The following is a 13,895-nucleotide window of genomic DNA, read 5'->3' on the forward strand; positions in this document are numbered from 1 at the left end:
AAAGTACATATGTATACTGTGACCAATATTATAGATAACATTAATTTGGTAAAGTTGTATTTGTTTTTAGAATTTTAGTTTGTAGAATTCACAACTCAAATGTGCTATTGCGTTTCTGCTAATTTGAAGGGACGAGAATCCAGTTTTGCTCTGAACAGACAACATTCTTAGAACGTCAAACACGTGGTTTTGGATCCAAAATGCTGGCCATTGTCAATTATTTTTACCCTCCAGAACTCTATAGGATAAAATCATCAATATTTCTAGAAGTATTAAAAATTAGATATGCTCTCTTAGTTCAAGCTTTGCCACTAGATAGCAGTGAACTTCAGTCTTGTAGGTTAGCATTAACACTTACATATTTAAAGCAGTAACAATATAAATCCCATAGTGCTAAAATTTTACTGGAAATGCCTTATTGAACAACTATTTATAGAATAAAACGTTTCTAGTATCGTCTAATAAGGACAAGCTTGGAAAAAAATATTTTCTACATTTTTTTATATAACTATTTCAATAAAAACTTGGATATATTGATTTCAAACGCAATCTCGATTTGTAAACCTATTCTTTTGCGCTTCTGTGAAAGAGATATTTAACTCCTAAATTTAAGTAATTTAGTTATTTCATACAGCTAAGCTGCTCTCAAGAGTGTTAGTGCTCCTAGGGAAGTCAATTCTCGAATCAATACTTCTTGGTTGGGCTGAATCACAGAGAGATCGTTGAATACTGTTCCAGTGTCTGTTATCAAATCATTTTGGCTAATCAAGTAAATAAATCCGTTTTTATGCAAACATTTAGAGCTACTATTGGTGATCCTGAGGTTCGAAAGTCGGGATTTTAATAAAAAGAAAAATACGACAAAAATTAATTCAGGGTTTTTTTTTATTAATATTCAAATTTATTTTTAGTAAAATATTAATTAGTATTTTCTGGAAATTTACTTCAGTTACAAACTTCTTTTGTTCTTTACTAACTTTCAGTTATATTGAAAAAAAATAATATAAGACCAGTGAAAAACATGATATAAAATCCAGTGGTCTATGCTTCGTTATCGGCTCTTGGGTCTCAGCAAAGACTGAAAGTAAAGTGGAAGTCATAACTAATCAAAATTTTCTTTAAATAGTAACTATAAAGTTCTATGAACTTGTTTCAAGACCCTGATCCAAAAAAGTTTTTTTTTTGTTTTTGGCATTGGTAGCACCCATACAGCCAGCATATCATTTATTTGTACATAATTACAAAGATAATTACAAAACATAATTACAAAAAAGAGAGTTGGTTTATATATACGCATTAAATTCGGTCATTTTCTGCTTTATATCATTTCATTAAGTACTGTACTGTGTATTTCAATGTAACAGAAAATATTTGTACATATTTATTTATTAAACACGGTTTTAGTCTACAATTCGGAAAATTAGATAAATGAGCTCTTCTGTGAGTCTCTAATATATTATTCTGTTAAAAGTTAGGTGTTAGCTCCAGATTTCTAAATTAATAATTTCATTCAATAAAAATAATATTCTTATGGAAGTTATAAGAATATTTTGAATTGCATTATCATTATTTTGCTATAATTGGCTACAAATATTTATAGCTTTTAAATTAAAATAGAAAAGTGATTTTGTTTTTTCGAGGGAATCTTTATTATTTAGGAGTTGTTGTGTTGGCATGTTTCCAGTTCAACTGCTCTTATTTTAGATCATAGTTTAGTATGTGCTTGGTGTGACAAATCTATAAAGTTAGCATGTTTTTTATTTTATTAATTATTTTCTCATTAGTAAATGCAAATAAAATACCATTAGGTAAGTGAGTTGAAGGTGTTTGACTGGTCAAGAGAAATTATTGGAATTTCATTTAAATTGTCTTATATCTAATTATTCAATAGACACATTAATTAATATCAAAAATATTTATTTTTAGTGGGATTCTTTCATTCGGAAGATTCAGAACAAGAATTAGCGTTTAGATTTGCAATAGAAAGGATCAATCATGACATTAGTATTCTGCCGGATACTGTACTAGTACCTATAATTGAGCATATTTCTGTTTTTGACAGTTTTAACACAAGTTTAAGAGGTAAGTTACATTACCTCTTTAAATAAATGAAAGTAATTATCCACAGTCCACCATTCTGCTTAATGACGTTAACCCTTAATTTTTTGTTTGGTTTCAAAATATTTCTGTACTCTCATGTCTGTACTTCGAAAAAATAGTAGAAAAAAAAGAAAAACAAAAATCATTCTACTGAACCTTTTAAGTATTTGTTTAAATGTGAATCCGTTTTGCTACTTTGTACATTCTTTCACATTCAATTAGTGTTCACCTTGCATCTGACTACTAAACTGTTCAATGAAAAACGTTTATTTAAAAAATTAGATAAGTTTATGAAGCTTTAAAGTCAAAGATAATGTAAATGGTGGGTGGTAGAGAATTCATTGCACTTTAGTAACAAAATTTGGTTGTATGCCATTCAATTCCTTCTGTGAGCAAGTCATTGGATTCCCTTTCGAGGTAACAGGAGATGCATCTTAAAAGGCTATGAATGGCCGATTTTTTAACGATATTCTTTTTCCAGAAGATTGTCCATTCTGAGAATCTGAGTATCTCACACGTAATATCACCCTTTGTTCAGTCATCCTTTGAAGAACTGGGGTGTTTTGTGTTTCAGTTTAATAAAAATTACTAGTTTATTCCGTTCACTATAGTCCATTTAACTCAACTACTTGCTAGATTCAAGAAATGCTAGGATTAGAGTACTTGGAAGGTTAGTCTAGAGGGTACTACGAGGTTTACTCTGCTAGCCAGCGAGAGCTCCGTCAACGAATCGCGTAAATAGAGGATACGTTGTTTTGCTCTAAGACATATACTCGTATGTAGGTCTAACTAGCCACAATGACTGGAATCTACTTAGGCTTTTACAGGAAATAAGACCTTTGATTTATGAAACATGTGAAAGAGTAACATCTAATATTTGAATGATCAAAAATCTAAAAAATTAGCGTATTTAATTTCAGTCTGTAATCTGACAAAAAATGGAATCGGCGGAATTTTTGGACCTCAGTCTACTGAAACCTCTGTAGTTGTGAACTCCATTTGCAGTGTGATGGATGTTCCACATTTGGAAACACTCTGGGATTTATCTTCAGTTCCTGTTGCGAGTACGGTGAACTTATTTCCTGAAACAGGACTTTTAGCAAAGGTTATTTTAATGAAGATCTCTCCTTAATGTAATTGTAATCATTTATGAACCATTTCTAAGATTGCTTAGATTACTCAAAATGTAATATATGTATATTGTAGGCATTATTTGAAGTTATTGAAGACATGGATTGGGCAAGTTATACCATCATTTATGAAGACGATGAAGCATTAATAAGATTTCAAGAACTTCTTAAATCTCATAAAAGAGGTTATACTTCTGAGGGTCATGTCCCATTTACTGTATGGCAGCTTTTGGATGATGAAGATCAGAGGTAAGCTAGTCCAATGTTTTTGGAACATTTTTATTTTATTCATTTATTGTATGTATAAATATTTTTTAATTTCAGACCTTTATTGAAAGAAATTAAGAATTCTTCAGCCTCTAGGATTGTTTTAGATTGTTCTACAGATAAGATTTTAACAATTTTAGAACAGGCTAAGGAAGTGAATTTGGTGGGTGAATATCAGAATTTCTTTTTAACTTCCCTGGTAAGTTTATTAAAATTAAAATGTAGCAAGTCCTTCAAGTTTTAAATTAGAAAAAATAAAACTATTTGTACATAAAGATTTCTGGAAATATGTTGTATTTCGATGCCACTGTTGTAAGAGAGATTAGTTTTTAGGATGCTCATACGCTAGACTTTGGTGAATTCAAATATGGAAAAACGAACATTACTGCGTTGAGATTAATTGATCCTCAACGACATATGGTTCAAGCTGCTGTACATGATCTGACTTTTGCTGAAGAGAAACGAAAGCGTCCACTTTTGTTAACTCCGGATACAGTTAAGGTATTTTTATTTTTATTTTTCAATAAATAGGTAACTTCTATATCCTCTAGGAAGTGGAAATATCATTTAGTTAAGATTTTTAAAAATCTCGAAATTTCAAAAATTACAAATTTAAAGAAAATTACTCATTCGGTATTACCACTTCATTGACAGGATGTCTTATTTTTCGATTTTCTCGTAACTGGCACCTATTTTTTCTAAATTGATCTATTACTTTTTTTTTTTTGCAGACATTTTTCTTGAAAAGTGCGTTCTACAATAGTTTTGGGTCATTTCAGTATAATGTTTTATAGTATAAAATTGTATTATAAAATATGTTTCAAAAATACTGAGTTTGTTGGCAAAATTTAAGGGTTTGCACCATTAAAATTTTGTGAAAGAAAATCAAAAGAGCTTCCTCGTCAGAATTTATCATTTGCAACTCTAATAAGTTTCTTTTTTGTTGAATTACTTATCTCGTTTTTGTTGAACAGACAGAATCTGCTTTAATATTCGATGCAGTGAATTTATTTGCAAAAGCTTTGCATGGAATTAACCAAGACTTAAGTGTCAAATCTTTATCATGTTATGAACTGGATAAATGGGAATATGGTTATAGTTTAGTGGAACATATGAAATTGGTAAGTGTAAAATAAGTAAATAAATATGTAGTAAAAGTGAATTCAACAAAAATATTTGTAAAGCACAATATTATTGTTAATTACAGATAGAAATGGAAGGTATGTCAGGGAAAATAAAATTCGACAACAATGGCCGTCGTACTTTCTTTACTTTAGATGTTACACAATTAATGTCAACGGGATTTAGGAAAATTGGTTCTTGGGATCCAGAGAATCGTATGACTTACACAAGAAGTAAAAGCGAAATGGAAAGAGAACTTTTCCAGAGTATAAGCAACAAAACTTTCATCGTTGTTTCTCGTTTGGTAAAAATTGATTAAAATTAATTATTTATAATCAAAATTATCACCCTAAAAGCCGACTATAGCTTATAGCCAAATCCTTAACCAAAAACTACTTCATCAATTGATTTTTTTTATTTTTCTTGAGATTTCTTCTTCATTTTACTTCAAACTGTCAAGGGTGATTACACACATTACCTATACTGTAATTTTCTCTGTAACCAGTCGAGCAGGAACTTAGTATCTAAGAACTTATCAGATTTGCTGGAAACTGTATTCGTGAAATTTGATTTTAAGAAGGATTCAATGGTGGTAGGTATTGTGGCTTTTCTCTAAAGTGCCAGTTCGGCTTATTTAATGGTTTTACTTATTTAAACAATGATGCTGGGTTTTAATATAATGCTAAAGTTTTGAGTATGCCAAAAATCCGTAAAATTAGTTACAGAAAATTGTGAGAATTGCGAGAAAGTTGGTTGGGTGTTTCACTTCAAATTTTTTGAATCATAGCGAAGCACTCAGATAATAGTGGAGCGTCCAACATTTAGTAAAAAAAAATCTAAGTTTGAAGAATAAATTTGGATTTTAAATCAAAAAATTCTGCGGGAGAAAGCCGCATATGTTATCTTTCAATTATTCAAGTAACTTTAAGATCAAGATTATATTGTTACTTTAAGTCTTAATTTGTTTCTGCCATTGGTATAATTTGTATTATAAAACAATTGTGATATTTCCTTAGGGTGAACCGTACTTAAGAGAAAAAGATCCAAATGCTCAAGGAAATGAAAGATTCGAAGGGTTTTCATTAGATCTTATAGATGAGATTGCTAAAGATTTGAAATTTCAATATAAGTTCGTTCTCGCACCTGACGGACAGTACGGGTCTTACAATCATGAAACAAAACAGTGGAATGGACTAATAAAAGAATTGAGAGATAGAGTATGTATAGTTGTTCTGCTGAAACATTCGTATGGATGGCTGAGATCTAACTAGTCTCTCACTAAATAATACATTTTTCTTTGTATAGAAAGCAGATTTAGCAATTTGTGACCTGACAATCACTTATGAAAGAAGAAGTGCTGTGGATTTTACAATGCCTTTCATGCCTTTAGGTAATTTTTTCCCTATCAAGAGATTTCTTTTTTCTTAATAAATTAGAAGAAGGAATAATAATATATCATTGAAATGTTATAATATAATAATAATGCATAATATTTAAAATATTCAGTATTTAGATTACCCTACTCCATTCAATTAATTAGATAGCCATTTTGGTAAAACAACTGTTTTATTTTATTTTTCCCAACATGCTCTTTCGTTGAGATCTTTTTATTTAATCCAGAAATTTTTTATGTAATTTTCATTAAGATTTCGTTTTTTTTGTTTTTTTTCATGTCATGTAAACTGTTTAAAATGAATTTAAACAATCCAATTTCTTTGATAGGACCTTGCCCATGAAACAAATAAAATGTATTTTGAATTGGTCAAAAAGGCTGGGATTTTTCTTTAAGTTTCACAGTTTTTTTTTTCTATTTCCTAAGATTTTCTCAAAAAACATAGCTGTTGAAGATACTTTTTTCCCCGATAACTCCAGTTACTTCAGATAGTCTTCATGTAATAACACACACCCATTTATTTGCACAGTTTAAAGCTTCAACGTAATTAAGGTTTTGATTCAAGGTATCAGTATATTGTTCAGCAAACCAACTAAACAGCCTCCAGATTTATTTTCCTTTCTTTCACCATTATCATTGGATGTGTGGATTTATATGGCCACCGCATATCTTGGAGTCTCCCTTATACTGTATTTTCTAGCCAGGTATTTTATGATTCATTATTTTCTTTCTTCTTTATACTTGTATGTATCGCATTACCACTTGAATTCTTTACTATATGAAAACTTATCACCTAATCTTCTGAAATACATCCGATAAAGTTTTTTCGGAATTAGGATTTCCCTCTTTAGTTTCCTTCCCTTGAAGGGTTAATATTCAATTTGAATAATGTTATAATAATAGGTATGACTTAGCAATGTACTAGTGAATTACACTCCCGTAATTTTGGCTGGCATATTAGTAAACACTAAATACAAATTTGTGAATGGCAAGGGCTTGTAAGTTGTAAAAACCTATTGATTATAAACATTCAACAAAATACACAGACTTACAGATGGTTATGATCGGTCACCATTGTTTCCTGATGGGATCATCGTAAACGAATTGACGACTAGCGTTACAGAAGAAAGTGACGCAGGTTTTTCTCTAAAGTTGTTAGTAGAAATTCTCTAAACGAAAGAGATAAAGCGATCTCCTGATGATGGTTTAAAATTACCTAAAATCTTTGGTATTCCCCATCACTATGTATCCAACCATTGAGTCAATTTACCAATTTTAAGTTAAATACATTTTAAAGTTAAATTTTTTTTTTCTAACTCGTCCTCATGGTAGCAGAATAAAAAAGTCTTTAAATAAATAAAAAAAAAAGAGTCTCAAGTCTCACAAGTATAAGGCCCATCTGTGGCCTAGGTTCTGTACCTTAGGACCACCCACCCTCAAAATGTATCTGAACTTTGAACATTTAGTCCTGAAGTAACTTTTTGAACTCGTCTTTAGCAAAAAAAGAAACTCTGAAAATGCTGTAACTCTCAGCCATTTGATTCCTTCAAAAAACTTACTTCCGTCTAAAAATAATGTTTAAATAAATTAATCATGATCTTTAATTTTTCTTGTTTAAATTTAGCTCATACTGCCTTATCAGTATGTACCTACTGTGCGGTAAGCTTATATTAATTCATTTTTCTATATTTTGTTATATGTACATATATTACTTTTTTTAATGAAACATATTTAATTACATGTACAGAGTATTTTCTAAATAAACCGTACACATCAAATTTAATGTACAGTGCTTGTGAAATAAAATGTGTATAGAATGCCTCTCCTTGTGTTTGCTGTGCCGTGCCTCTAAGTGTCTAATCTGGTTTTTATTTTATGTATACATATGTCAATAATTTAAAAATTTTATTTGCAAAATTATTTATTTATTTGTTTTTAAAAACCAGTTCTTGTAAAGTTTTGTTTTATAACAGTAACAATGCTATTGCAAACATAATGTACACTTGTGTAAACAACGAACCCCTTGATTATTTGAGATGTCGCTTTAAGAATTTCTCGAAATTTCTTATTGTTTCATTTACCATTTTCCAGTATTAATACTGCTATTGCAACAAAAAGTCTTTTAGTGCTTCATTTAGGTGATTAGAGAAATAAATAAGGCAGTAAACTCAAAAAGTATTTATTTTTCAAAAGCAATAAAACCGCTGTTTAAAAAATGGAATATATATACATTTTTTAAAATTAATTTAATTAATCAATTTCTAATATTTCTCAAATCCTCTTATCAAGACTTTCACCAACATATGTAGTTGCATTAAACAATAACATTACCGAGTCATTATAAACCATCAGTTTACTCTCTCAAAGTAACATCGGCAGTTCTAAATCGGACTATCGTATTAAGTTCCCTTTTGTTGATTTGAGAAACCTTATTGTTCTCAATGTTAATCAGTTTCTATAGCCTCTTAGCGTGTCTAATTCTATCTTACCCTATCCCTCTATTTCCCAATTATTGTTCATTCCAATTGAATAGTCATTGCTATATGCCAAGAAGCCGTACATCTTTAGATGCACAGTTATAGAAATTTCTGCCGGCAGACTTTATTGTAGTCATCCTTTTAAAAATCATCTCTGGCCGAATACAATCCTAAGGTCAAAGCAATTCGCCAATTTATTCTTTTGTCCTGTCCATCCTCAGAACCGTGTGCTACTTCAATGGACCCGCTTTATTTCCTAATAGCCTTTTATCTCTTTATGATTAAGTTTCTAAATTTTCAATAAGTTTTACACCAGAAGTTTGTGCCGAAGCTTGTGCTCTTGTTGGAAGAATATAGAAGTATGGCGCATTTGTCGTCACATTGCTGCCCAATAAGGTGTTTGTAACAACGTAGTAAGACAGGAAAACTGTGGGTGGAAGGTCCATTACGGTAGAGGGACATTAAGGAAAGAGGTTCATTATATTAGTTTCTAGTTCTGGGAACACTGCTATACTTTTTTTTTTATAATACTATTAGATCATTCCAATACTCACGCATTCGCGGTCAAGACTAAAAGTTTAATGGTGAACGCCTTATTTAACACCGAACTTCAGCTCACGCTTTTACTTATTTGGGTAAAGGAATCATATGAAGAATTTGAGTACTGGTATTGCACATATCTCAAATAATCAGGGTGTTCCCATTTTTATTTTTTACGTCATAGTTTTTTTTTGCCATTTCACTTTGTAGACACATTTGAAGACTGCCAATTTAGTAAATTTACATAGATTACTTACAATTGTCACTTATCACTCGATTTGCAAAATCTATTTTTTGAGTAACCTTCCTAGTGATTAATACTTTTGATTGATAAAATAACATTAAAACAAGCAAAAGATAAACATACACACACATAGGCTTTTAACACGGTAGAAATACTTTAACCAGTAGTGGAAATGCAGTAGTAGTAGTGGTATTAATCCTTTGTTGCAGATGCACTCCTAACGAATGGGAGAACCCCCATCCCTGTAATCCTGATCCTACAGAGCTAGAGTGTCAGTTCTCACTTCACAACTGTCTTTGGTTTTCTATAGGCTCACTCATGGCTCAGGGATGCGATTTATTGCCGAAGTAAGAAAGGAAATAAATTGTGTACAAAAAAAAAGGAGCCAAAATGTTATTTTTGTATATGTGTATATTTTTTTTGCATTGCTTTTTTTTGTCGCGCTATGTAACATTAACGCTATTCATAATTTTGATAACCTGCTTTAATTTTGTCTATAATATGATTCTTATCTACTTTATTATAACGAAACTTAAGGCAAAAACATTGAAAAAGAAAAACATAAACAAATGTTTCAATTATAATATGATTTCTTTCAGCATGCTATTAATTATTTATTTCGTATTTTTGGAATGTTGCCAAAACTAACCCTGTTGCAGGATCTCTCCTATAGAATGGAAAAACCCACATCCTTGCAACCCTGACTCAGGTGTGCTTGAAAACAGTTGGACAATGACAAATGTCATATGGCATAATTGTGGTTCACTTATGCAGCAAGGATCTGATGTTGTGTCCCAGTAAGAATAGTAAATTAATTTGTTAGTTTCTTTTAGTCAAAGTAAAGAATAGATTAGGAAAACGTTTGCAAATATTGTTTGGAATGTGTGTGTGAATGTTTTTTAATTAATTAATATTTGTGGGTAGTTCCAATAAGAACATTTTCCTTGGTATAATATCAAATGAAATTATTATTATTTTAAAAGCACTCTTATAAAAAACGTTGATTTTAAAATCTTAATGCGCTAATCTTTTTAGTCATTTATGTAAATTTGGAAATTGCTCTTCTCCAAACTTTTAAGTCTAATTAATCTGAGAGGAACTGAATGCAGGAGGAACTGGGTGAGAAATATAGACTAGCCACCTGTAATTGAATCTGTCTGTTGGTCGGTGAACTTGACATCCTGATGGAGAGTGTTCCTTCATAATAATATTCTTACTTTCCATTTTTTAAGCTCTGAGAGGTGTGCGTTATACGTTGTAGCGCAGTTTCTATTAGGGCTGCAAGGGCGTGCATTTTCAAAATATTCTTTTTATAGAATTCATTGATCTTGTTATTTTTTTGGTAGTATTTTTTAGCATACAATTCTAGCATCTATTTGTTTCACAATTTTGAATTAAGTGTATATAAGCGAATAAACCAAGACCGCGCATTCACAGGAAGTTTTCGGAAAAGAGAGGGTTCACCAAGTAAATCACGAGTTAGTATTGAATAAAAACATCGTATCAGTGCTTTTTAATTTTTTTTCAGGCGAAAACATATGACATATGTTTCGTTATTATTGTTAGTTTATTTATTTATTCAATATATAAGCTACATGAAAAACAGAGGAAGTAGCTTTTAGTCCGAAATTAAAAACTTTAAATCTAATTACTTTAACATTGTTGAAACTACTCCATCATAGAAAGAAAGTTGCCTTGCTTTAAAATGAAAATTTTAAAACAATATTGCATGCGAATGAATAATGCCTGCCATTGTTATTTTTAATCTATTTAAAATTTAATTATTTTATTTGTTTTTTAATGTTTAATTTATGTTAAATGTTTTAAGAATTTTGTTTAAGGTTTCTCAATTATTCTAATGTAGACTTTTCTGTGAAACAGGTAAAATAAATTGTATTAATAAATTTGAGGATAATTTTGTAATTTAAATTTATACGTTTTCAGCGGGTTATGTTGACATCTATCCTCTCCTCTCAAAAAAGAGAATAATGTAATTAGCATTATTCTCATCTTCTAGCTCTTAGAGTTTTAGTATTTTAAAAAGAAATACTCTGCCAGGAGGAATTATTTAGTTAGAAACTTGTATTGTGTATTCCTAAAGAATGCATTGTGTTCATGCCTTAATGTACGTTGTATATTTGATTAATTTTGGGCCAAATTAGAAAAGTACTCATTTCACTGATACAATTTTTTAATTCGTAACGTTAACAACTAAGAAATTAACCTTTTCGGTTCAAAGCTTTTATCTTGAAATCAAAGTTCCTAACAGCACCTAATGCTAACTTTCGCCGCGAGCTTTATATTTACCTGTTCATATCACGGTGGCTTAATGTGGTATGAACGTAATTTAGTGATACGAAATTTGGCTTTCTTATTCAATTCAATTAATTTTCTTTAATGTTTTATAAGTGATAGTAATTACGTTAAAAGAGAATTTAAAGGAAAGCCTGGCTAATCTACGTAACGAACCAAAATAAGTTTTCCTAGAAATTGTTTTAAAAAAGGGATTGATAAACATGTATAAAATATAAAAATGTAAGAGTAAGGAAATCAACTGCATTGGTTTTTCCATATGATCAAGAAAATTCGGAAGGTCACAAATGGAAATTCGTACTTCCAGTTATTTAATTTCCTTAACACCAGGAATTTAAACTACATATTTAATCTATTAATAATATGAGACTGAAAGGGAAAGGGAATCACCCTTCTTTAGAATTCCTCTTTTAGTAAAAAAATGTTTTAAATCATAGCTAAAAAAAAAAAATCGTAGGAGGGATTTTAATTGATTTAATTAGCTTTCCAGTGACTTGTATAGTGGAAAGTGTTAAAATATGGGAACTGCTGTATTTTGCTTCAATTTATTCTATTCTCTGTAGTTTGTGTGGATACATTTTGAGATCATTTTAATAATAAATAAATTTGTTTATATTGCCAACGTCACTATAATTTCAGTAAATAACTAGATTTAATTAAAATAATTTCAGAGCAATTTCTACAAGGGTTGTAGCAGGAATGTGGTGGTTTTTCGTACTAATTATGATATCTTCTTACACGGCAAATTTAGCCGCTTTTCTTACTATGGAAAGGATGGACGCCACAATAGAAAGTGTTGAAGATTTAGCAAAACAAAGTAAAATAAAATATGGAGTTTTAAATGGTGGTTCAACTGCCAATTTTTTCAAGGTAAGCTGTTTAGCAACTTATAAAACAGAAAAAACTATTATATATAACATTATTATTATTATTTTAATGATTTAAAGCCAGTCAGCATCTAAGGTTATTGGCGCCCGGAGCTTTTTTCAGTGCACTGCCGGCCTCCGGACAGTGTTCTCTCTTTACAGACAACATTGTCCATCACCGGACAGTGAGCTGTAAGAAGCTCCTAGGAAGAGAAAATCTAAGGGTCAGCAGCTGGATTCGAACCCGGGACCTCCGCGTGGGAGTCCAGTACGCTAACCGCATAGCTAATCCCTTCCCTTTATTATTGTTATTATTATTTATTATTAATTACTTAATATTTTGTAGACCAGCAACGATAGTCTTTACCAAAAAATGTGGAGTGTCATGGAATCCACCAAGCCTTCTGTGTTTACGAGCAGCAATGATGAAGGCGTGGAAAGGGTATTGAAAGGAAAAAGAGGTTACGCATTCTTTATGGAATCAACATCGATTGAATATCAAATTGAAAAACATTGTGATTTAATGCAGGTGGGAAGAACACTGGATTCTAAAGGCTATGGAATTGCAATGCCATTCAGTAAGCGCAATAATTATAATCTGTATTCATTTGTGGATACATTTTTCAAGTAAAAGGCAAGCTTTATTATTATTTTATTTTGTATGGCAGATTCTCCATATCGCATTGCTATTAGTGGATCTGTTTTGAAATTTCAAGAATCTGGTAAAATTAAGCAACTGAAAAACAGGTGGTGGAAACGTGGAGATAAATCAGCTTGTAGGGTAATCATTATTTCCCCTTTGTACTACTTTCGGTTAATTTTCGGAAAGGTGTATAAAAGAATTCGCCTGGATATTAAGGGATCGAATTATTATTTTGTATGGGGGTTGTTATTGACCTTTATTCATGATTTACCTTTAATGTTATCCTCAAATTTTCATAAAACAGGATGACGCTGGGAAAACAGCCTCTAATGAACTTGGCCTTTCAAATGTGGGTGGTGTGTTCCTTGTACTTTTAGCGGGATGTACGGTTGCATTCTTCGTTGCAATATTGGAATTTTTATGGAATGTTCGTAAAGTTGCCGTCCAAGAAAAGGTAAGTTAGAAAATAGAATCATGATTTTCATAACCTAGGAGCAGACAAAAGATTTTTTTTTTTTATGCCGTGTTCAACTAAAATTGCAGATTTCTCCAAGAGAAGCATTTATACATGAGTTTATGTTTGCCGTACAGTGCTATTTGAAAACAAAGCCTGTACGACATACCAAAGAAGAAGAAGAAGATGATGATGATGATGAAGCAGTGGTGGTTGAAAAAGATGATTCATTTTTGCATATAAATGCATACGATGATTTGAATGTAGAAGATAATGACTGATTTATCCTGACTACTTTGTTTTATAATTAAAAAAATTGTTTAATTTTCAAAATTATCATTTCTTT

At 30.8% G+C, this 13,895-nt stretch overlaps 1 protein-coding gene across 4 annotated transcripts in view; it reads left to right on the plus strand.

Annotated features, from left to right (window-relative positions):
* LOC141456309 (glutamate receptor ionotropic, kainate 2-like) overlaps positions 1-13,885 on the plus strand; it is a 19,178-nt gene extending 5,293 nt beyond the window's left edge. The window contains exons 1-18 of one of the 4 annotated variants that reach the window (XM_074132235.1): positions 1,684-1,808; positions 1,927-2,082; positions 3,021-3,205; positions 3,307-3,479; positions 3,555-3,696; positions 3,831-3,998; positions 4,472-4,618; positions 4,705-4,923; positions 5,636-5,836; positions 5,925-6,009; positions 6,578-6,716; positions 9,483-9,620; positions 9,933-10,070; positions 12,258-12,456; positions 12,799-13,030; positions 13,121-13,233; positions 13,400-13,549; positions 13,639-13,885. In XM_074132235.1, coding sequence (XP_073988336.1) covers positions 1,751-1,808; positions 1,927-2,082; positions 3,021-3,205; positions 3,307-3,479; positions 3,555-3,696; positions 3,831-3,998; positions 4,472-4,618; positions 4,705-4,923; positions 5,636-5,836; positions 5,925-6,009; positions 6,578-6,716; positions 9,483-9,620; positions 9,933-10,070; positions 12,258-12,456; positions 12,799-13,030; positions 13,121-13,233; positions 13,400-13,549; positions 13,639-13,830 — 2,835 coding nt within the window. In that variant the 5' untranslated portion in view covers positions 1,684-1,750 and the 3' untranslated portion in view covers positions 13,831-13,885. Of the gene's footprint in view, positions 1-1,683; positions 1,809-1,926; positions 2,083-3,020; positions 3,206-3,306; positions 3,480-3,554; positions 3,697-3,830; positions 3,999-4,471; positions 4,619-4,704; positions 4,924-5,635; positions 5,837-5,924; positions 6,010-6,577; positions 6,717-9,482; positions 9,621-9,932; positions 10,071-12,257; positions 12,457-12,798; positions 13,031-13,120; positions 13,234-13,399; positions 13,550-13,638 lie in introns of those variants that run through there. The other 3 variants (XM_074132311.1, XM_074132481.1, XM_074132394.1) reach the window with 3 other exon arrangements.
* The last annotated feature ends 10 nt before the right edge of the window (positions 13,886-13,895 follow it).

The sequence above is a fragment of the Rhodnius prolixus genome, unplaced genomic scaffold (genome assembly GCF_049639745.1).
Source record: "Rhodnius prolixus isolate KJV_2025 unplaced genomic scaffold, Rpr scaffold_1, whole genome shotgun sequence".
NCBI classification, from domain to species: domain Eukaryota; kingdom Metazoa; phylum Arthropoda; class Insecta; order Hemiptera; family Reduviidae; genus Rhodnius; species Rhodnius prolixus.